At 37.1% G+C, this 23,713-nt stretch overlaps 4 protein-coding genes and 1 pseudogene across 6 annotated transcripts; 3 read left to right on the top strand and 2 right to left on the bottom strand.

The window, feature by feature from the left end:
• The first annotated feature begins 534 nt into the window (after positions 1-534).
• Positions 535-3,526, top strand: LOC18603604 (uncharacterized). Its single transcript, XM_007035673.3, has 3 exons — positions 535-887; positions 987-1,116; positions 2,386-3,526. The coding sequence occupies exons 1-3, from the start codon at positions 734-736 to the stop codon at positions 3,347-3,349; spliced, it is 1,248 nt and encodes a 415-aa protein (XP_007035735.3). The 5' UTR covers positions 535-733; the 3' UTR covers positions 3,350-3,526.
• Positions 3,527-4,949: 1,423 nt separating this feature from the next.
• On the top strand, positions 4,950-7,015 carry LOC18603603 (uncharacterized). The gene is made up of 3 exons (XM_007035672.3): positions 4,950-5,082; positions 5,157-5,286; positions 6,076-7,015. The coding sequence occupies exons 1-3, from the start codon at positions 4,950-4,952 to the stop codon at positions 7,013-7,015; spliced, it is 1,203 nt and encodes a 400-aa protein (XP_007035734.3).
• A 781-nt stretch (positions 7,016-7,796) lies between these two features.
• LOC18603602 (transcription factor MYB14-like) lies at positions 7,797-9,309 on the top strand (annotated as a pseudogene).
• Positions 9,310-9,986: 677 nt separating this feature from the next.
• LOC18603601 (uncharacterized) lies at positions 9,987-15,207 on the bottom strand. 3 transcript variants are annotated; one of them, XM_007035670.3, is made up of 6 exons: positions 15,035-15,207; positions 13,555-13,764; positions 13,347-13,405; positions 11,433-13,241; positions 11,082-11,217; positions 9,987-10,987 (listed from the first exon to the last, which is right to left on the bottom strand). In XM_007035670.3, exons 2-6 carry the CDS (start codon positions 13,673-13,675, stop codon positions 10,320-10,322), a joined length of 2,793 nt encoding a protein of 930 aa, XP_007035732.3. In that variant the 5' UTR covers positions 13,676-13,764; positions 15,035-15,207; the 3' UTR covers positions 9,987-10,319. The 3 variants fall into 3 exon arrangements, with proteins under 3 accessions (XP_007035732.3, XP_088662000.1, XP_088661999.1); XM_088805874.1 differs by having other exon boundaries at positions 13,555-13,678; XM_088805873.1 differs by lacking the exon at positions 15,035-15,207 and adding an exon at positions 14,925-15,031.
• Positions 15,208-16,076: 869 nt separating this feature from the next.
• Positions 16,077-18,168, bottom strand: LOC18603599 (uncharacterized). The gene has a single exon (XM_007035668.3). It carries the CDS (start codon positions 18,096-18,098, stop codon positions 17,505-17,507), a length of 594 nt encoding a protein of 197 aa, XP_007035730.1. The 5' UTR covers positions 18,099-18,168; the 3' UTR covers positions 16,077-17,504.
• Between the last annotated feature and the right edge of the window lie 5,545 nt (positions 18,169-23,713).

Genomic DNA, 23,713 nt, shown 5'->3' with positions numbered 1-23,713 from the left:
CGAGGTGCAAATAAAATTTATAAATTATATATATATATATATATATATATATTTATAATTTTACATCATATGTTCGGTGAAAATTTAAATTACTTAATTAAATACGGACTACCACGAACTTCAAGTTGAATTAAAGGGGTTGGACGTCATTCCTGTTCCTAGACCGACCAGAAAAGATTGCTGCTACTGTACTCATCACTTAAACAGCTTACTCTTCTTCTTTTTAAGTATAATCATTTTGGGTTTCAGTAACTGAAAGTTCCTGACTTAGATAATAGATAGACTTTAGTATAAGAAAAAAAAAATGGAAATATTAATGGACTCGTGGAGCTTCCTGCACCATTCGAGAGTTGACTTCATTTCCTTCGTTAATTTGTTAACTTTTTGGGTCTAGCAACTTTTGAATGACTGAATGGTCCTAGATTAGTGAATAAGGCAGTCTGATTAATTCATACCATGAATTACGAAATGTTTTGCCGATGTCAGTACTTTGTTTGTAATCATTCCTAGGCCACATGCAATGATCTCTGTTAAGCAACAAATTAGTCATTAGGAGTTTCTCTGGCACTGTTCCTATGTCCACATCGTATCACTCTCGTATTTAACCTCTCTGTCTGTCTCTCTCTCTGTACGTGCGAAGTCTATCTAGCAAGGCAGAAGATCACAGCACCCGCCTCCTCTCTCTCTCTCTCTCTCTCTCTTTCTTTCATGTTCGGAGGCTCTTGGGGAGTGAATGCGGGAGGAAAAGAGAGAGATGGGGAGATCTCCATGTTGTGAGAAGGTGGGGTTGAAGAGGGGGAGATGGACAGCAGAGGAAGATGAAATATTAACGCAGTACATTCAAGCCAATGGGGAAGGATCCTGGAGGTCATTGCCCAAGCATGCAGGTACATACTTGAAAACAATGCTCAGATGAAGATCTTTTGTGTTTTGTTTGTTTTAAGTGATTATGAATGAAGGATGATCATTTTCCTTTTTTAAATTAGGTTTGCTGAGGTGTGGGAAGAGCTGCAGGCTGAGATGGATAAACTATTTGAGGGCTGACTTGAAGAGAGGGAACATCACTGCTCAAGAGGAAGAAACCATTGTCAAGCTGCGTGCTGCTTTGGGGAATAGGTACAAACAATGTTTTTTCTCCTATCAATTACTTTCCACTCTTGCAGATCATCTACACAGATCAGTACTCTCTAAGGTTTTTGCTTTCAGTTTCTGATTTTTGGGTAATTCTTGAGAATGAATATAGAATTTAGAAACCTTAATTCTGAAGAGCAACCTTGCATATCATACGATCCTCTCCATTTCTCCAAAATGTTCTCCCTTTTTCTCTTTTTGCCGGCACAAGAAAGACTTGTTAATAAAGAGAGGAAGCTGAGAGCAAGCAGGAAGCTGAGAGCAAGCAACAAGCCTTTCAGCCACAGGGTTAATATTGGCTCGTGCATCCTTTCCCCCAAAACGTTGGGGACAAGAATAAAGATTAAGAAATTTGTTGAACTTTCCTGGTTTTCTAAATACTTCTTTGCCGCAAGGTTCAAACCTTGATATTGTTCTTAATTTCACTGCTTCCATAAGCAAAAAGCTAAACAGCTAGCCGAGAGGAGCCCATCATACTTTTAAAATTGCATGAATTGGCCTCAAGATGCTCTAGAGGATGGTTTTTACCAAGCATCCCATCAGATGCATCTGACATCTGAGTATCTTTACTCTTTTTCGGAACAGCTTACTGCTGATTCATCACTGCTTCATGCAGTATATTACTTAAACCCACATTTTTTTGGCTGAACGAAAAAAAAAAAGGAAATTCCCATCAGATGGCGTTATCAGATGTTCAAATCCAAAGTTCTGATACCTTTTTCTTGCCATTGATTGGGGCTAAATGTTAGTATATGATCAACATCATAGTCTAAGAAGCTAGAATAATTTGCAAAATGAAATACCTTATTTTCTTCGAAAGATAGTGATCAAGCACTGTCCTTCACTGCAGTTAGCGTTATGTTGTTAAAAAAGTCCTTTTAGTTTAGTACTTACAGGCAATTAACCAGTCCTTAGGTCGGAACTGCATGATTGAAACCCTCTTCTCAACTTCGATCTTAGACAGATTCCTACCAAGCTCAAACTTCAGGCATGAACGTAACCCGTTCCCCTTCAACTAAAACTGTTTACCCAGATTTCTTTTATATCTAGCTATTGCAAATATTGCAATGAAATGCCAGCTTTAGTTTGGCAAGGTCAAAATTTTCCAGTACTTGGTTGCTTCAATCCCTTGGTCATTAAGCTTTCATCAAAACAAGAAGAACCTAGTCATTGAGCTTAATTTCTACCATGAGATTGTTTTTTTTTTTTTTTTTTTTGTAACCAGTATTCTTTACTATGGTTGGACTGTTTTAGGTGGTCTTTAATTGCTGCACAATTACCAGGACGAACAGACAATGAGATCAAGAATTACTGGAACTCTCATTTAAGCCGAAAAATTTACAGATTCACCAAGACAATAAAAGATACCAAACCAGGTGAGATTGATATTATAACAACAGCGGAAGAATGCAAGCGAACAGGCGGTCGAACCAGCCGATCAGCCATGAAAAGACAAAAGTTGGCTTTGCTGTCATTCGGTATTCCTAAGAATGATCTCACCCCAAATGAGGAGATGGAATCCGCAGCCCAAGGAAACACTATTCCTGGAGCACCAATCCAGGACAGAAAAATCATGAAAAATTTGCAACCCAATGAGAACCATGATGAGGACCCTATTTCTGCAGTAGCGGGTAGAAGAAACATTGGAATAATGCATGGTTCGTGCATGCACAGCAGTGCAGGGAAAGCAGGCAATTATGACGAGAGCAAAAGCAGAGGAATAGCATTAAGTTCTGGTGAAGAAAGTTGCAGTGCGGTTGAAACGTACGGTAGCTGTAGCGAGAGAGAGAGCGAGGAGGTTCTGGGACCATACGAGTGGCTAGACAGTGAAATAAAGCGCCTTAGCAGCGTCCTGCAAAGTGAAGGTGTGGATCCAAGTGGGAACCGTGGGTTTACCCCAAATGTAGAAAATGGCGCCAGGGTTATAAGTGAGGACAGGGTTAACGGGGTCCAAAGGGGCGCTCAAAAAGATGAAGAAAGAGAAAGCTGTGGCATCTGGAGCTCAAATGCAGAGATAATTGGTAAAGCTGGGGAATATCAGATGAGTTCCTTTTCATCGCCTGCAGAAACTTCATGGTTCGACAAGGATTGGCTTGATTGGGATTCTGCTGCTGGGTTTGGTCAGTGTCGTGATGCTGATCAATGGGAACTATGGGATGATTCAGACAAGGTGCTTTGCCAGTTGTGGGATGATGGCAAGGGTGATGAAGCAGGATGACAGACGTCTGTCTCATGCAAACACACCAACATTAACGTATATATAATTACTAATACTAATTTGTTAACGTGAATGTATCTTGTCAATTTTCTACTTGTGGTTTTGTTGGCCTCTTAGTTTGTTTGTTGACACATTTTCCTTCTATTAAAGCAATCCTTGAACCAAAAGTCAGTACAATATTGTCTCGATTTAATATTTAAAATTAAACACAGTATTTTCAAATTGAAATTTCATTAACATTAATGTATTTAAATTTTTTTCTAAATTTTAAAATAATTACATATCACTTTTGATTATTTTATAACGTACATAACTTTACATTTTACATGATTTCTCTTTTTATATTATGATATATATAAGAGCTTTGGGTTCCATAGATTAAGATTCTCTCTTATTCTAACCTTAAACAATTACCATTTAAGATGATAAACAATCAGACTTGTGCCATGCGTGCACGTTACGAAATGAGAATTAGGAGGTGTGTGATTCTTCAGAAGGTTTGTTGGAAATTCTCTGGGGTAGCTGGACATCAAATTAATATATCCCCTCTCTCCTCTCTTTACTTAAAAAATTTTCAATCAATTTCTAAGACAGTACCAACATTTAAAGCTAGCTTTAGCGTATATGTCTTGTTCACTTCCCTTTTAGGTTGATGGAATCATAGAAGGACAAAAGGCAAATGGTATAAAGTACATTGGTTAAAAGTGAGGGATGCATATTCTTCACTTAGTTGGGGGGATGGAAGTTCAATCCTTTGACATTGTCAAAATTAAACTCTCTCTCTCTCTCTCTTTATAGAATCAAGTGACAAAAAAGTACATTGAAAGTAATATATACTGTTAATTTTGATGGTTTATAAATATTTTTAATAATAAAATTAATTGTCAAAAAGAAGTCTTATCTAGAACTAATTTAGGTTGGTGTGTTTGCTTTCAAGTAGGCCCAAATTCCTTGGATATTGGCCTTTCTGTCCAATGACAAAATGACCACAACATTTATTGCCATTGACTTTGCTTTATATGTCTTTTGCACATGAAACATAAAAATTGAATACGAAAGATTCAATCAATTTTTGCTTTATGCATTTGAAGAAAATTAAAAAGGCTTAATTTTTTTTTATTTTACTTTAATTTTATTCTTCATCTAAAAGTTTTCAATCTCAAAAATTTTTTTCCTAATAGAATTTCCGTCTTTTCATTAAATAATTTCAAATTTTAAATAAGTATACGTAATTAAATTAAATAGACGACAAAAAAAAAAAGAAAGAAAGAGATAGGACAAAGATATTATAATACTGAATACGTGGAACATATGAAAGTTTCGAGACTCAAAATCATCAATCTTATTCAACCATTTGGAAACTTTTTCTTGGGATAATTGAATGCCTGATAATCATTATTTGTTGGCCATAATCTCTGTTAAGCAACAGTTGGAGACTGTTGCTATGTCTACATCATTCACTTCATGCGAACCAACTTAGCACAATACGATGAAAAGTTCCATCGTTAAACCACCTAATTCAACATTGAGATAAGACGAAGTCGTTTGATATCTCCTCTTTGTCTGGGTGGTGCTTTTGGGACTGATAATTTCTGAGGTAATGGGGAGATCTCCATGTTGTGAGAAAGTGGGGTTGAAGAGGGGACGATGGACAGCAGAAGAAGATGAAGCATTGACCAAGTACATCCAACTCAATGGAGAAGGATCCTGGAAGTCTTTACCCAAGAATGCAGGTATCCTTACTTCACCAAGAATGTGAATGTAAGTGAAAGCAAGACGATGATTTGGTTTTGTTTTTTGTTTGAAGGTTTGTTGAGGTGTGGGAAGAGCTGCAGGCTGAGATGGATAAACTATTTGAGGCCAGACTTGAAGAGAGGGAACTTCACTGCTCAAGAGGAAGAAACCATTGTTAAGTTGCACAGCACTTTGGGGAATAGGTAGGCATTTTCTCCTGTTGATTTTCTTTTCATTCATGCAAAAGAATATATTTTGCCATATAATTAATTAATGCATTAGAAAAGTACTTTTGGCTCCAATTTGCTCTCCATTTTTCTAGTTAAACTTATCACAGTCAACTAAGCTTGAGCACATAAACAGCTCCATGCACAATGCCAGGACCACATTTCTAGTTAGAACATGTACAACTCCCAAAGCATTAACAAATGCACCAAAAAAGCCAACCATCCCAGTACCTACAGATTAAAATCAAGGAAAACATACATCCTTTATATCACCAAGCCCTTTGCTGGTAATGAACACCATTACATCTAGGTTAACACTTCAGAAAAAATCAAATTCAGCAGCAGCACTGGATATCTTTCATAAAACGGTAAAGTCCACAATCAAGAACCAAAGAAAAAACTTCAAAACCTCCACCAAAATCACCAAATTTTAAGTGCATCATGATCCAAAAGCATGCCAAAATTATCACCTCATGTATAGAAGCTTGCTACACCTAATTAGTATTGTATTGGAAATGGAAAATTTAATCTGGAAACATGGTATCTATATATCAAACTTTTCTTAAATTCAGACTTGAGAGAGAAGATTCAAACCCCATTTTTTGAAGGATGGATACATATATATATATACACCTATCAATAGGCTCAACTACCATTTCCTATCAATTTTAGAATTGAATCGAGTACTGTATTTTTCTTTTGAAATTTGAGTTGTGTCGGTATAGATTACTACTTTGTTTTTACAACCTTCGGATGCGTGTGTAGGTGGTCATTGATAGCAGCAGAGCTGCCAGGACGAACAGACAATGAGATAAAAAATTACTGGAAGACTCATTTAAGGAGAAAAATTTACAGCTTCACCAAGAAGGTACATAATGGATCTCCAACGGTGGAGGCTGTCAGAATTGGTGAGTTAGCACAGAAACGCAGAGGTCGAACCAGCCGGGCAAACATGAAAAGGCAAAAGCTAGCATTGATGTCACTAGGGAAGGCTAACAAGAACAACACACCAGAGGAAACCAACATCATTGGACAAATGGAAGGCACCGATATTGTGAGAGATTTGCAGCCCACGGACCTTGGAGCACGTGGTTGTTGTATGAACAGCGGTGCCAGGACCGTAGATGGTAGAATTAATGACGAGAGTGAAAGACCAGCAATATGTTCTGGTGACGAGAGCTGCAACAGCATCGCAGCTCAAGTAATGTTCGACTGTGAAACTGATGTTTTTGGACCATATGAGTGGCTGGATAGTGAAATACAGCGGCTTAGCGTCGTTTTGAAGAGTGAATGTGCGGAAGTGAGTCCGAGTGGGGATGGTTGCTTTGACCCCAAGGAAGAAAATGGCGGTATCATGGTCACGACTGAGGAGATGGACAAAGAAATCCCAGCGGTCCAAGAAACGAAGTCCAAAAGTCATCATGACGAGGAAATTAGAGGGAGCTGCAGCATTAATTGGAACTCGGATTGTGGGAGGAGTTGTGGAGAGTCGCAGGTGCGTCGTTCATCGCCATCGGACCCATGGTTTGATGAGGGGTGGCTCGGTTGGGATCTTGACCAAGCTGACGCACTTGGGTTTTGCAGCCATGATCCATGGGATGATCTTAAATACTTCCAAAGTGTTCATCAAAACCATCAATGGGAATCATGGGATGATCTTATATACTTCCAAAGTGTTGATGAAAATGACCACCGATCTATGTAACATTGTTTAAGACACTGTAGTGATTAGGTTTGAATGTACATTTTCCATACAAATAATTACCATCAAATATAAAACATTTTCCAAGTCTCGCTTCTCTTTAGTTCAACTCTTATCTTTAATATATAAATTACCTGTTTAATTATTTGTGATGGCATATAAATATTTCTAAATAATAAAATCAAATTGCAATTGGACAAATAATAAATTACAATAACATATAGGGTGTATTTCATGAATTATAACTTATAGGCTTCTTATATATAGTACTAGTTCCCAACCAAAAATTACCTTCAGGTTGGTGTGGTTGGTTTCCAGTTGGCCCAAATTCCTTAAATATTGGCTTTATTGCCATTTGACTATGTTATATATGTCCTTTGTACATGAAAGACAAAAATTGAATACTAAGGATTTTTTCAATCAATTTTTTTCTTTATGCATTTGAAGAAAATTAAAAAGGCAAAGAATATTAAATTTGACCTTAATTTATTTTTCTAAAAGATTTTGTATTCTTCAAAAAATTTCAGCCCCGAAATTTTTTTTCTTTTCTTAATAAAATTGCCGTTATTCCATCAAATAATTTCAAATTTTAAGTAAGTATATACCTAGATTCAGCAACGGTTGGTGACCGTTGCTATGTCTACATCAGTCACTTTATGGAAAAAAACATATGGCAGATACCTATACTATATATAGTAGTACCTAGTTCGACATTGATTTGCTAAAAGTTGTTTGATTTCTCTTCTTTGTCTGGGTGTTTTAGGGAGTGATATTTTCTGGGGTAATGGGGAGATCTCCTTCTTGTGAGAAAGTGGGGTTGAAGAGGGGACGATGGACAGCAGAAGAAGATGAAATATTAACCAAGTACATTCAGCTCAATGGAGAAGGATCCTGGAAGTCTTTACCCAAGAATGCAGGTACCCTAGCTTCAGCAAGAATGTGAATGTAAGTGAAGGAAAGATGATGATGGTTTTGATTTGTTTTTGTTTGAAGGTTTGTTGAGGTGTGGGAAGAGCTGCAGGCTGAGATGGATAAACTTTGAGGCCAGACTTGAAGAGAGGGAACTTCACTGCTGGAGAGGAAGAAACCATTGTTAAGTTGCACAGCAGTTTGGGGAATAGGTAGGCATTTGCTCCTTTTGGTTTCTTCTCATTCATTCAAAAAGTATATATTTAGCCATATAATTAATGCATTGGAAAAGTACTTTTGGTTACCTGTAGCAGCTCTCCAGAACATTTTTCTCTCCAATTTTTTAGTTATCACAGTCACCTGAGCTTGAGCACCTAACCAGCTCCATGCACAATTCCACCACCAAATTTTAAGTTTCTATTTTTTTCTAAGTCCAAAGATTCGAATGAGATATATATATATAGACACACACACACCTATCAGTACGCTCAAATACCATTACCTATCAATTTTAGAAGTGAGTCGAGTACTGTTTTTTCCTTTTGAAATTTGAGTTGTGTAGGTATATATTACTACTTTTTTTTACCCTAAAGTTCAACCTTCGGATGCGTATGTAGGTGGTCATCGATAGCAGCAGAGTTGCCAGGACGAACGGACAATGAGATAAAAAATTACTGGAAGACTCATTTGAGGAGAAAAATTTACAGCTTCACCAAGAAAATACATGATGGCTCCACCTATGGAGGCTGTCAGAATTGGTGAGTTAGCACACAAACACAAAGGTCGAACCAGCCGGTCAAACATGAAAAGGCAGAAGCTAGCATTGATGTCACTAGGGATGGCTAACAAGAATGGCACAGGCACTGCAACTTTTCAGGAAACTGAAGGCGCGGCAGAGAAAACCAACTTCATTGGACAAATGAAGGACAGCAACATTTTGAGAGATTTGCAGGCCGGGAACTTGGAACACATGGCTGTTGTATGAACAACGGTGCGAGGACTGTAGATGGTTGCATTAATGATAAGAGTGAAAGCCCAGCAATATGTTCTGGTGACGAGAACTGCAACAATAACGCGGCTTAAGTACTGTATGACCCCAGCGACAGGGAAACTGGTGTCTTTGAACCATATGTGTGGCTTGATAGTGAAACGCAGCGGCTTTGCAGAGTGAATTTGCGGTGGTGGATCCGAGTGGGGATGGTTGCTCTGACCCCAAGGAAGAGAATGGCGGTATCATGGTTATGACTGAGGAGATGGACAGTGAAATCCCAGAGTCCAAAAGTGATGACGAGGAAAGAGGGAGCTGCAGCACTTGGAACTCGGATTGTGGGAGGAGTTCCGGAGAGTTGCAGGTGTGTCGTTCATCACCATGGAAATTGATGGTTTGATGAGGGGTGGCTTGGTTGGGACTTTGACGAAGCTGAAGTACATGGGATTCGGAGCCATGATCGATGGGAATCATGGGATGATCTTAAATACTTCCAAAGTGTTAATCAAAACGATGAGGGAATCATGGGATGATCTTATATACTTCCTAAGTACTGTTGATAAAAATGATCACTGATATATGCAACATTAATTGTTTAAAACACTACTGTAGTCATTAAGTTTGAATGCACTGCTACATATATTCCATGAAAAGGCACACGAATTTTCGAATAAATTTTTTATCTTTTATTTAGAAAAATGTTTAAATTTTGATATATATCCAAGCACGTATTTGAATCTTAGTGGAAAAATTAATTGATAGTAAGATTTAATATTAATTAATATTATATATTTATTATACGACAGAAAATGTTATGACGTGAAAATTGATATAATCATGTTATTTTTTTTAGATAAATATTATCCATTTTTTATGTTAATTTATAATTTATAATATGTGCAGTTGTAATCCTACAAGTACATGTGCATTTAATTAATCTAATAATTAGATGTTACATTTCAAACATAGATTTCATGTCCCAGATTACCCAAGGGTATACTTGGAGTTAATTTTTTGCTAATTATCTGCAAGTATTGTATGTAATGAATGCACTATTATTTGAATGGAGCAACTCTATGATCAAACAGAAAATGTTAATTCAAAGATGCCTTAATACGAAACAATAATTTGAAGAATGAACTTTTAAGAATCTTCATGATACAAAGATCCCCCCCTCAAGGGGTAAGATATAAGAAGAGAAACATACATTGGAAGTGGCAAAACTAAAGGCTTAAAACGGTGCAAGCTAACATTGATCAATTCAGCAACCAAAAGCATTCAATTTAGCCCTCACTGTCTCCAAGTACAAATGCATTCATCAACTTTAAAGCCCTGGCCATTTTCCATATAGGCCATGTGCTTTTCCACGAGCTCATCCATTGTACATCTGGTGTGACTAAGCTGAAAGCATTAAAGTTGCAAGACTTCAGCGACCACCTCATCAACCAAAGTGTTCAGTATTTGACCCTCAATGTCTGCTCCAAGTGAAAATGCATCAACCTCAAAGTCCAGCCATTTTCCATATTGACTGCTCATGTCCTTGTCCACAAGCTCATCCACCATACAATCACCCATGCCTCTCCACCCTGAGATCTCCTTGTACACTTCTTCAGCTAACCACTCATTTCTTCTCAGAATCATCATCCCTTTTGCCCATGTTCCACATCCCCCGCCCACGTACCGCCTGCATCTCAAGTCTAAGCATTCGCTGACAGAATCAAATAGGACCTTCCGTTCTAGCCTAGACTCCCCACCATTGCTTCCAAATCCTGCTCTTCGGCTTTCCAACTTATCAAAAAGATGAGGGTTTATGATTTCACGAGCACGGCCTAAGGCAAAGTCCTTGAACATCAATTCCACATTACATAGTATCAGCTTCACATATTCTAGTTCCCAGTTGACTGATTTCATGGGATCTGACATAACAACAGTATTTTGATTTCTTTTAGCCACAGTTCCAGGACATATGGAGGAAGCTGAATCTGATAACTCTGTATCAGCGTCTAGTGAGCGTAACTTCTTTGAAGAACTCAGCCCAAGAACTTCCTGAGCTTGAACAGATGAGCAGTGCTTGCTTCCTGAAATTGCATCAAAGATACAGATTAGTATACCTAAAGAAAAACTTATGCCCAGATTTAATAATGAACATAAAGTATAAGCCACTACTTTTACCTTCTATACTGCAACTATCTGTGCTATCTGAAGAGTTGCAGCTTTCAGTTGAAAAGGAAGGTTCAAGAATAGAAACTGGACTAGGTTGCCGAGCATCAAGACAGCTACTGCTGCATTCATCGGTCTCATCAGCTCCCTGAATGTGCCACATTAGTGTTATTTATCATCATGTGAAATAGTTTTGATGCATTTTATAGCAACACTCACTCAAGCTTGAGATAAAAGAATGGTTAACCATTAAAACTCCCAAAGAAGATACATTCAAGCAGCAGATTGTACAGTTAGAGGCACAACAAACAAAGAAAACTTGAGTAGGGTTTTCTTAGAAAATTGAAAAGCTAAGTCTATTACCTGAAACTTATGTTTCAATCTGAGCAGTTGAAGATCAGTGGAGGAAAGGTTGGAACTGTGACAACTACCCAGTTTATTATATAAGCTTGGCATAGTGGTAACAGCATTAGGTGTGTGCACCAGGTCTTGTGAAAATGACGTAGAAGTAGAAGCTGATCCTGAATTGAGAGATTTGTGGCAAGAAGATTCAACTGCATTACTTAATTCCCTTAGCTTTTGTTCCAAAAGCATACTTAAAGCATCTCCTCCAATGACATTATATCCCATTGAAGACAACTTCAAACTCTCGGTGTCAAGCAACAATCTTTTACCCCGATTATCCATGCAAATGCCATTCTTTTTCTGTGCAAGCTGAGCAGATGTTTCCATTGACCGGGTTAGTGGGGCTGTGAATGTGAAGGAGACAACATCCATGCCTTTCTTCTTGCTATCTTCAACCCAGCTGAAGTTCCTTTCAGTAACAGGATGATCTTCCTTTTGATTTTTTTCAATCAACACATTATCAACAACCTGATTTTTCTCAAATTGGATATCCCTATCAATCGATCTTTTCTTCCTTGGGTTCTTTGTACCAGAATATGGACCTCCTTTTTCACTATCTGTTGTACCAAAGCCCAACTTCCTTGAGCCAGTTTTGGAATTCCCAACAGTTTTACCTGACATTTTGTGTCGCCCAAAGGAAGAATCCCCAGAGAGCACTTTTCTACTGTGCAAGTTGGAAGCCGTGGACTTTGAAGGTAATTTGTCTTTATCCACAATACAATTTTGCTTCTGATTGTTCTGCCTGAGTACACCAGAAGCATTGTGTGTAGAAGATTTCTTATGCAAACTCTTTTGAGCACTTGGTTGGCTCTTGAATGGTTGACTTGACTTAACCTCACTCTGGTCTTTCTGCCCGAGCAAACTTCGACTACTGCTTGAAGCCAATCCTTCTCTTTTCTGTACATTGACCTTTGCTTGGATTGCAAGCGAAATAGACTTACCCTTACTCTTTAAAACAGAAGAAATTTCTTCTGTATCAGAAGTCCTGGGTGATGTTGTGTCTGTTGACCCATTCCAACTCTTGTTCAGAGATTGTCCTTTAAGAAACTTGGCAGCATTTGACTCAACTGGTCTTCTAGTTGTTTCAGTGAGCCTGGATGTTTTATGCACAGTTTCCACTTTCTCTTTCAAATCTCTAACTTTCAAGGGCACAGAAGAAGATCCAACCATAGGCATTTTCTGTGCAGCCTCCATTTTTTCTTTGAAATCGCGAACTTTCACGGGCACTGAGGATGACCTGACCATAGGCATTTTGGCTCTAGAAATAGCATGGGGGCCAGGCTCGATAATTCTTGCAGCTGCTTCCATTATGTGAGCAGCATTCTTAGAAGGAACAAAACCAGGACTCTTAATAGGAGACAAAAGTTTATGATGGGTAATTGGAATTGTTTTAGCTGCCTTAGGGGGCAAACTTTCAGTTTGGAATCTCTCTATGGGCTTGCTGATTATCTTCTGGGGCTTTGACTCCCCAAAATTCCTGGCAGGGCCCTCCATCTTATTGAACAGATCTCCAGGATAAATTATTCGCTGGTCATGATGATAATTAAGGTTCCTATTTCGGAAATGAGCATCTTGAAGAGATTGAGTGTCAAAAAAAGGGGTGGAGTAAGGCTCAGAATACGTAGGCAAAGAATCTAATCCCATAAGCCTGGCCACTACACTAGGGGCCCTAGCTCCATATATGTCATCATCTGTAACTGATGAAGCACAACTGTAATCACTACCGCCTATGATGCTTGTCCCTGCTCCAATTTCATCCTCATCCATCTGCAATAATCACAACAAGAATTGTAAAGAGTCTCAGATTAAAACACTCTGTCAAGAGTGTAATAAGATCTATATTGAAATCATTTGGAATTGCCATGTTCTCACCAGATGGAATCGTGTCATTGGTAAGTTCCCATCACTTCTCTTCCCCTGTTTTGAACGCTCTAAAAATTTGAAGAAATAATGCTCATTAGTGACCATAAAAAAGATATAAACTATTACGGTACAAGAATATAACTTTCACTTGCACAATGCTGTGCATGGTGACACACTTCCTGTTGCATGCTCATCTGCACCCGGGAGGCAGTTATACCTGGAAAATCTGACTTGCTTGAGAATAACTTCTTCCGAGATTTTGCAGTCCAGTCAAATAGCTGAAAAAATCCACCTACATAACCTCCTCCATTTTTTGAACCTTCTTTGTCAACCCCCATTGTCTGAAAGCAGAATCCAGGGCTGCTCAACTTATATAAGAAAATGATACAAAGAGAAATAGAAACTCTGTTCCACCAACCAAATCCATCTGTAGATGTTATTAACACAACAAACAGTTCAGTTACCAAGTAAACTTGAATTTCTAACACAATCAAACTCTACATTAGAAGTTTATATTACATATTCCTACAAGATTCAAAACCATTTTAAGATGTTAAGCATGCGATATAACTTCTCTTACTAGGATCTCCATTTTTCAAAGCATAGAAAGAAACTAAGCACCATCACTTTTTAAAGAGCATATGCATGCAATTTCTACACTCCAAGCACAGAGCTGTCTATGCAAGTTTCCTTCAATATTTTATTAGATGAAATGGAAGGTCTGATGTCTATATAGAACCCTTATAAGGGAAGTTAGAAGATAATTAATGGAGGTGAACTAGCTCCTCCTTTAGCCCAGAACTTAAGATCTCTAAACGTGCAACAAGTGAACATGGTCAAATGCAGTATCTCCATCTTCATATCACATCAGACTTAAATAGCCGTTGCAGAACTTCAAACAGCTAAACTTTGTCAAAAAAAGCTAGACAACAGAAGAACATGAAATGAACACTTAAACTACATGTACTCCTGCTACCATTATCACCATCTTAGATCTATATCACAATGAACTCAATCTTAAGGATTTCAATTATATTGCTCTCACAATTTCCAGGTCAGAAGCAACTTAAGATGTCAAACTCTGCTATATCAACTCTCTCTACCTGTGCCTGTATATCTTTCCCCATAATGTACCATGATAGCCTTGCTACTGACAAAGCAAAGATCATACCATCTAGCATTTGTCTTTGACCAGAGAAGTTCAACAGCTGAAGTTTCTATGGTACTAAATTGAATCAAAAAACTCGTAGAAACTAACTGCATTGACTCATTTTACTAAATTAAACACCTCAGATCCCAATTCTAACCAAACTGTGACTCAAATGCTTTTCAGCTCTATTTAACAAAAGGAAAACTATTATACTAAAACTAAAAGTTTGTCAGAGAGAGAGAGAGAGATTGCTCCTTTAATGTACCAAACAATTCAATTTCATTGAACCTGCATCAAGAACACTATATTCAAACTTTTTAAGTAACATTCCTTTCCTAGACTTCCTCAGCACCTAAACAAAGCCCACATGAACAATTTAAAAAGAAAAAAAACACCCATTAATCAATTCCATGCCAACCAACAAGCAAAACCAATACCTCAAACATCAATAAACAGCAACTTCACAAAAAATCAATGCCCACAATCTTCTCATTAATCCATTAACTAAAACCCAAAACTTCAAATCAAAGGAAAAAAAAAACCTTACATTTACAAAACCAATTGAGTGAGATCAGCTCAAAAGCAGCTGAATTTTTCTGGGTCAGCTTAAATATGAAACAAGAGTAAGCTTTGATATGGGTTAAGCCTAAATTTTAGATTTTTGAAAGAAACAAAAGCGAAAGGCTCCTCCTTTGAGTGTGAGAAAGGGACAGAGAGACAGAGAAAGAGAGGGAGTGAATTGTATTTCAAAGCAATAAATGGAGACAGAGTAAATAACATGGGATTTTGTTTTTTGAAAAAAAAAATTTTAATAAAAATGATTATTCGTTTGAAATAAAAATTAATTTAAAGTTTTATTATTAAAAAAAGAGGTAAAATTAAAAAGCCTATAACGTCTCTCTGGAGAGGGACGAGATTTCAAATTCCAAACGGAGACTTTTGAGTGGTCCTTGGGCTTCTGATAAACTCACGACTAAGTTTCATTAAGTTTGTGTACTACTTGATGAACTGATGCACACGTGTTCAAAAGTCCCATTTTTTTCCAAGTTGAGGGTAACATGGTAAATTGCGTGTCTAATCAAAACATCAAATGGGGCCTGTATATTAGGGTCTCAATGTCTTCATGTTGTAGTCTTCAGGCCCAAGAAAATTTGTTCCAAGGTGTATTACCTTATCTTCTCCTCTCATTAGATTTTTTTTTTATAATTTTACGTCACATATTTAATAAATTAATTATATTAAATTTAAAATTTAAAATTTTTAATAATATAAAATTAAATTTTTAATATAAAATTACATAACAAGACATGAAAGTTAAAGAATTTCTGTTCATATTATTTCTATTGAGTTAGTCATGTTCAATAATTGTAAAATGGATCAAATTTAAGGAAATTATGGAAAGGAATGAATTGCTGATTTACATGTAGAGCTAACTTCTAATATCCTACAATGGTAGATTTGATTTTGCACTTGAAGATAGTTGCAGATAGGAGAGCCCAAATTTATATGAGAAATATAATGCTGTCAAGGTAAGGTTATAAATCAGGTTTGCCATTTTTGCCTGGAATAAGATGAACATTGTCTGAAAGTAACCAACCAAGCTCATCCTGTCTTGTTTTCTTTTCAACCAGCCTGGAAATGTCAGCCCATAGAAGACAATGTCAGCTTAAAACTTGCATACAAACGTTGTTATTGCCCGAGATTATAACCAGGAAGGACAAAGAAAAGAGCATGGGTTCTGTAAATTGTTATGTACAGCAAAAAAATCAACATATTCTTCCTTGAATTACTTCTCGTATTTTACATTATCTCAAGGAGCAAGGAAAAACAAGATTCAGAAAACAACCCCCTCTCTGCTTCATCTTGATCATCATTGCAACCTAGTAGCCACGAACAAATTCGCAGTACTTGTTCTTCATCCAACGAAACCCGTGCCTTAACGAAGATTTCAACTTGGCTTCAACAGCATAGGACTTGTACTTCACCACACGGCGTTGCCTCTTCAATTCAGGGTTGCCAACGCCCCATGTCGGACGAGAATTATAGTTGTAATTCGTGTAATTGTTGCTGGCCTTGTTGTGCATTGGTGGTGTTCGTAAACGGATAGGTTGAGGAGGGGGATCCGGCGTGCTGCGATGAGATGATGGTTGATTTGATGAAGTATTATTATCTTTCGTCGCAAGCCTCCATTCACCACCGAACGTCCTATTTGCTGCCTTGAAATCTTCCATCTCTCTCGCAACACCTGCCATTCTTCCTAATTGGCAGAGATTTAGAGAGGGGGAGGGAGATCAGGAACAGAGAAGATTTTCTAAGCTATAGTGCTTCAGAATCTTGTTATGTATAACACAAAATGATGGTTTTTATGGAGATGAGGAGAGAGGAACCTGGTTTATGTTTTTTCTGAGGTTGTTATATGGATACTACCAAATATTTTAGTGTTTATTGAATTGTATAGCTGTCTTGTGTTTGAATTTTGGTTGGTTCCTAATATTAGACTTTGAAACTTTGAAGAATGTTAGACTTGGTTGGATGACCTCGAATTCCTCCCTGTTTTCAGCTATCTATTAGATTGTTTACAGTCCCCTTAAATTAAACTTGAATAGATCAAAGGGTTTCTAGACTTTCAAATTCTTTCTTCTTTCGGAGAAGTTTTCATGTTGGGGGCTTGGAGCATACCATGGATTTTGGATTCTGGGCTATACTACAACTGCATAGTGTACTCTTCGACTGCATTTTTGCTACTTGAGCCCCCTCAGGATTCGAGGGAAGAAATAAACAAGAAGTTCAAATCCTGGCTCAACGAGCAACAGGGGGCTTCGCCAGTTAATTAACCAATCGGAACTGTGAGGAAGAAAAGTAACAGCCAAGATCAATTCTCCCCCCTGGAGAAGAAGTCAAAAATTGGACAAACCACAATCATGTACACCCACATTTTTTTCCCTTTTTTGCTTGTAACAGACTCGAACCAGGACTAAAGTTCAAAATCAGGATGTGTTCTCCTAGGGACCAGTGGCTCATCTAGAGGTAGTGGATGATGGTGCTAGCCTCAAATGGAGATCTATGTTATCTCCTTCACTTACTTCCGTAGCTGCTGATGAATCCGATGTTGAGCTCACGCCCACTTCAGCTTGTGCTGGAAAAGGTCCCTGACCCTGTTGCGCCCCGCCAACATGAAAGGGACAAGGACCCCTTTGAGGTAGCACTGGCAGAGATGGAGCGGAGAGACCCCGAAACCGAGCTGCATGATCAGTTGCGGTCATGCTCGTGGACCCTCTTGCATAAATCAACCGCCTTGATCGAGCTGAATGCGCCGTGATAACCGGGCCAGAAGTCACAAACCGTTGTTGTTGTTGATGATGATAATCGCCGAAAAACGAGGATTGTTTTGCTCGTCGTTCTCTTTTGTGCGCATTCTGATGGCCACCCAAAGCTTGAGAATTGGCAAACCCTCTGTGACAAAACTGGCACTCAAATCTCTTGTACTCTGTATTTCCTGGAACAAATCCAGGCACTTTGTCATAGGCAGCTACAGGAAAACCGAAAAGCTTCAGTGTTGAAGGTTGTTCTCTGCCAGGCTCATCTGCGCCATTGGTTTCTGGTGCACTCATGCTAAATCAAACACCAGGAAAAAGGGCTGCTTTGCTGATGTAAATTTTTTTGGAGATCCATAGAAATATATATAGAAGGAGTATATCTCCCATGCAGACTGACGCAAATACCCTCAATCAAAGAGTGAGCAACCATATCCAAAACTACAGCCAGAGTTGTTCAGTTTACTGTGAATCCCTTTATAAATTCCCTTTGATAGAAGACAAGCACTCGTGCGAAACTGAAAACATATCTGTAAAGTAAGTCCCAAGCTTTCAGCGCGTGTATCATGTCCTTTCAATATCCCATGGTCTGTAGTGTTTGTCAACATTAAACGATTGCAGATATGTTTGTCTTTCACAAATATATTCTTTCTTTAATCTCAGTTCAAACTAATCAGCAGTCCTGATATTAGCATTTTGATTCCTGCTTCTAGTCTGATGAAAAGGGTAACAAGCTGCAGCATGCAATAAGGTTCTTTCTATTGATTTGCCTTGGAGAAAGCAATGGACTATAATTTTCCATAACATGGCAACATGATACATTGCTAAAACAAGCAAAGGGAATGCTTGATGATTCTTGGTGACTGTCGGCCACTGAGATACGCCCAGGATGGTTCTGCATGCTTTCTTTAGAGCTCGAGATAATTAATAGCAGTGTCACCCACAATGCGACCTCCTTTGACTTCACCAACTAACATATGCCTTTGTGAAACTACAACCACCATCGAAAGTGTCCGAGAAAAATATCCCCCAAACATTTACACTTCGAAAGCTACATACATAGCCTGTAATCATTAACCTTCCTTGTTGGTTCTTCACCACCACTCCCCATCAAATTGAACTTTTGCATACGTATGGGAAAGCTCTCCAATAGCTCACCATGTTTCTTTAAGTCCTAAAATGCTCCTGGCTGGCCGGCCTGATGATTAGATACTCACTTCCTAAGAAATGGAAGGGTCAAAGAGGACTTGAACATGTAATTAATGTATAATTCTTTTTAATTTATTATATGAGAAGTGATCGAATGATAAGATATACAACATGAACATGTATATGTTTATCTATTCATTACGTCGGGTTTTTCTAATTATTGAAAATAATTACATGTGTCACAACCCTCCAACTTGAACACAACATATGGTACTGTGGTTCCTTTTTTTGCTAGGTAAAAAGGACCAAAGCGATATCAATAATGCCACTAAATCCTCACTGTCTAGGCGTTTGGTAGTCCAACCAATGCCAATAATTTCGAAGCTTTTTAACCCATCAAGTCCCTTCTACATATTGGCCCAGTGAGGTTGGATTCTTACAGGGACATTTTCTCTCTTTAACAGGACAGGATGGGAATAGCCTGAGGCCAGTGGATCCTGGAAACAAACACTGATGGCAGTAATATCACGACGAAAACAACTAGAAAGTGGGAATAGGCAGGTGGAGAGATGGAGCTCGTGCGATGATCATGGTATGAAAAACATGATCACGACTTTTGATTGGTTGTTTTGGTTTTCTTTGATGAGGCAAAGGGCACGCATTCCGAAAATGGCCAAGTTAAATCATGTCACCTTTTGGAAAATTGTTCTTAATTGAAATGTTTCATGTCCCATTGAGTTTGTTGTTAGAGAATGCAACCTTTCAATATAATTAAGTAGACAGACATATCTCATTGATTAAGGTTTCAATTTGATATTGTGTTTATGAACATAAATCTTTAAAAGTTTTTGTAGTTGAATTTTTTTTTTAAAGTTGAAAATTCCCACAGGACCCAATTATTTTGTTAAAATTTTATTAATAAAATGAAAATCATACAAAAAGGAAGGAGACATCAACCTTACCTCTAATTTTACCTGATCACAAAGTAATAATATAAAAATATCTAAAGATGAATTACCTTTACATGCATATTTTTGAATGCTATTATAAAGATAAGAGTCACCTTTTTTACAAGAATCTAAAAAGAAATTACAAGAATAGTAAATTAGGAATAATACTCCTTTACATTTATTTAAAATGAACATATGGGAGATTCAATCTATCTAGTTTCAGAATGCCACTTAACTCACCTTGAACTCGTGTAAAGACTTTAAGATTTTGATGATGATGACCCTGATTCGATAAATAGTCTGCAGCCTGATTACCTTCCCTATAGATATGTGAAATTTTATAGGAGATATGGTTTAAACATCTCCTAATAGATTCCAATAAATACTAAATTCCATGGGATCCTTTCTTCTCCTCTTGAATCATATTAATAACTACAAGAGCATCCATCTCTATCCAAACTCGAAAAATATTATACTCTTGGCATAATAGTAAACCTTGATTTAATGCCAATAGTTATGCCTGCAAAGAGTGAATGGAACCAAGATTTTCAAAAAATCCAAAAATGAGCATACCTGCGTGGTCTCGAAGAACTCCTCCATATACTGCATTCTGAAAATTATCCTTAGAGCTACCATCGACATTCAACTTGAATTCTCCCGTCAATGGTTTTATCCACCTAATAATTTTGGGCGACAGAGAATGTAAACATAGGTATTCAAGGCCCCACAATTTAGCTATTTGGGTATCTCATTTCTACTGCCAACGTTTGAGAAGATTTCCCCGGTGCATCTGTCTCAATAGTTTCATGATACACCATATTACTCTTTCAGGATTCATACCCATATTCATGTGTTTTGCATCATTTCTTTCTAACCACAAAAACCAACAAATGAATAATGGTACTAAAACACGGATATGTCCTTGTCTAGTATAGTCTCCAGAGTAGTACCATTAGTAGATAACTTGTTTAATAGTCAGAGGATTAATAACATAGATTTGAAAGAATTTTGCAAAATAGTGCCAGACTTGTTTAGCCACTGGGTTGGCCCAAATCACATGAAGTAAAGATTCCTTTGAATTACAGCAAAGGCACTTAGAGGCAAGCTGGATTCCCTTAGATTTCATTTGAACCTCCACTAGGATCTAGTTGTTGATCATTCTCCACAAGAAAAAAGAGATCGTTAGAGGTATATTCTTATGTCAAATGAGCTTACCCAAGAAATTGGTACGTTGTCGATGTGGGATTAATTCCCACACATTCTTAGTTGTAGAATCACCATTAGATGTCGGAACCCAATAAGTTGTATCTTCCCTAGTTCTATCAAAAGGAATCCGCACAATTTTATCAACAATTGCATCTAAAACTATCATTTTCAACTTTTCTCGATCCCATTCATTCCCATTATAAAAGTACTTAACTTTAGTCATTGAATGATAAAATAAAAGAAATGAATTTACCAAAGGTGTATCACCCATCTAACAGTCATGCCAAAAGAATAGTTCACCCTTTCTTATCCGCCATCTGATGTTTGGTTCAGTGGAGGTTCTACCGTCAACCATTCTCTTCCATATCAAGGAGTCATGCAGTTTAGTAGTTGCCGTATGAGGAAGTCAACCAGTGCAGTATTTTGCGCGCATGAACTACGTCCAAATGCTATTACATGTATGAAATCTCCACCACAGTTTTGTTGTAAAAGCCCCAAAGATATCCTTCAAACTTCTGATATCTAGGCCACCTTCTGTGCAAGGAAAAGTACTATTGTTCCAAGACGCCCAATGTATCCGCTTGCACTCTGTAGATCCGCCCCAGAGAAAACTATTGAATAGTCTCTCAATTTTTTCAATCACGTTCACCGGTGGCTTAAGGACTTGTAAGAGGTAAATCGGTATTGAAGATAGCACACTTCGAAGTAAAGTGATTCGACCACCGGGAGAAAGGATCTTATTTTCCCAACCTAAGATACGGTCACGTATTTTAATAATTAGTGAATCAAACAAAATCACCTTTTTTGCACCCTTATAGAGTGGAGCTCTCAAGTAGATTATAGGCAATATTTTATGTATAAAACCAGTAACGTGTGAGATAATTTGTTTCCTCGAAGTTGCAAGATTATTAACTATAACAAAACAACTCTTTTGTTGGTTTACTTTCTGTCCAGAAATCTGTTCATATTCCTATAAAAAATCAAGTACTTTCTACAAAGTTGAACGACTCTCATTAGTAAAAATCATAACATCATTAGTAAACGTTAGATGGCTAACAAGCATACTTCAACCAGCATGATAATGTAATGAACTATACCTAACAAAAAGATAATTAAGGCCTCTGGATAGGTACTCTGTTGATAAAATAAATAAAAGTGACGAAATAGAGTCACCTTGTCGTAACCTCCCTCTAACTTAAAATAACCAACTGAATGCCCATTAATCAACAAGGATAACCAACAATTTGAGATGCATCTTTTCATCATGTCAATCCATTGTTCATTAAACCCAAATTTTGCCATCATTAAATATAAAAAATCCCAATGTAATCGGTCATATGCTTTCATCATATCTAACTTCAAAACCACATTACCTCCTTTCGATTTATAATCAAGTTTACCAATCAGCTTCTATGCCAGCAAGATATTATCGCTAATGAGCCTGCCACTAACAAAACCATTTTGATTGTCAGAAATAAGTGAAGGAAGGATTTTCGATAACTGGTTGGCCAATAGTTTTGTGATGATCTTGTTCAAAATAGTTTTGTAGTTGAAACTTAGACAGACATATTTCGCTAATAGAGTTCTCAATTTGATAGTTATATGATTGTCATTTCTTATGATTATGATCGTAAATCTTTAAAAGTTTTGTAATTGAAATTAAAACAAACCTGTCTCGTTGATTAAGATCTCAATTTAATAATTGCACTTTGTCATTGAGAACCAATTCATTAAAATCGCAATTTTCATACTTTATTTTTAAATTTAATAATTACGATTAAACGCAATTCAATCACATTATTAAACAGGATGGGTTATTCACATCTCATCCCTCTCTCTTGGTACCAAAAAAATTTTGATATATCGAACTCAAAGTTCTAATACCATATTATAGGAAGAGAAATCTTTTATATTATAAAATTATATATGCTACAAAGAAATTTAAATTATATAATATATATTAACACAAAACATGTATTTTTTTTGAAGAAAATTGAAATTAAACTAGCTAAATTAAAAGGTCCACTAGAATAGAAGTAGGCTACATCAATAGTCACTTACTACAAAACGTGACAATGTGGCCCCGAAATTTGCTCATTTCTGTCATACAAAGCATAGGCATACTCCATATGCTTATGTTTTGTTTTTATTATTATAAGGTCAACCAAATAATACATCCTTTTTTGTCCACCTCATCTTTTTCGACTTTATTAACAGTGACTTAATTCATTCGAGTCACAAATTCATACCGGTTTTCCTTAATACCGAAAAGAGTTGACTTGAAATTAGAATATGAATATTTCTCGATTCAATTTTTAATATTTTATAATGACAAAGATGAAACTCGAGTCACTTAAGGTTGCTTTAAATGAGATTAGATTTGGATTAAAATAAGATTAATTAAGGATTTATGGCAGGAAACAAAATCCTTCGAGCCTAGCTTTGTGTTTCTTGTCTCAAAGATCAGTCCAATTTTTCAATAAGATAAGACCCATTTTGTTTGGCCCAGTCAAGCCCCATGAAGAAATTTTCCATGATTTATTTCGTTAAAGAAAACCTTAGTACTAAGTTTTTTCTCAAAATTTTGACTTAAAAATAGTAGAAAAA

This window comes from Theobroma cacao, chromosome 4 (assembly GCF_053813885.1).
Source record: "Theobroma cacao isolate CCN51 chromosome 4, ASM5381388v1, whole genome shotgun sequence".
Taxonomy (NCBI): domain Eukaryota; kingdom Viridiplantae; phylum Streptophyta; class Magnoliopsida; order Malvales; family Malvaceae; genus Theobroma; species Theobroma cacao.
This window is presented reverse-complemented; position numbering and strand designations above follow the sequence as displayed.

Coding starts and splice junctions, on each gene's coding strand:
- LOC18603599 (XM_007035668.3), bottom strand. CDS start 18,098: ATGAGTGCACCAGAAACCAATGGCGCAGATGAGCCTGGCAGAGAACAA.
- LOC18603604 (XM_007035673.3), top strand. CDS start 734: ATGCGGGAGGAAAAGAGAGAGATGGGGAGATCTCCATGTTGTGAGAAG. Junction 888..986: donor GTCATTGCCCAAGCATGCAG/GTACATACTTGA, acceptor TTTTTAAATTAG/GTTTGCTGAGGTGTGGGAAG. Junction 1,117..2,385: donor CGTGCTGCTTTGGGGAATAG/GTACAAACAATG, acceptor GGACTGTTTTAG/GTGGTCTTTAATTGCTGCAC.
- LOC18603603 (XM_007035672.3), top strand. CDS start 4,950: ATGGGGAGATCTCCATGTTGTGAGAAAGTGGGGTTGAAGAGGGGACGA. Junction 5,083..5,156: donor GTCTTTACCCAAGAATGCAG/GTATCCTTACTT, acceptor TTTTGTTTGAAG/GTTTGTTGAGGTGTGGGAAG. Junction 5,287..6,075: donor CACAGCACTTTGGGGAATAG/GTAGGCATTTTC, acceptor ATGCGTGTGTAG/GTGGTCATTGATAGCAGCAG.
- LOC18603601 (XM_007035670.3), bottom strand. CDS start 13,675: ATGGGGGTTGACAAAGAAGGTTCAAAAAATGGAGGAGGTTATGTAGGT. Junction 13,406..13,554: donor AAGCAAGTCAGATTTTCCAG/GTATAACTGCCT, acceptor TCAAATTTTTAG/AGCGTTCAAAACAGGGGAAG. Junction 13,242..13,346: donor CAATGACACGATTCCATCTG/GTGAGAACATGG, acceptor TGATTATTGCAG/ATGGATGAGGATGAAATTGG.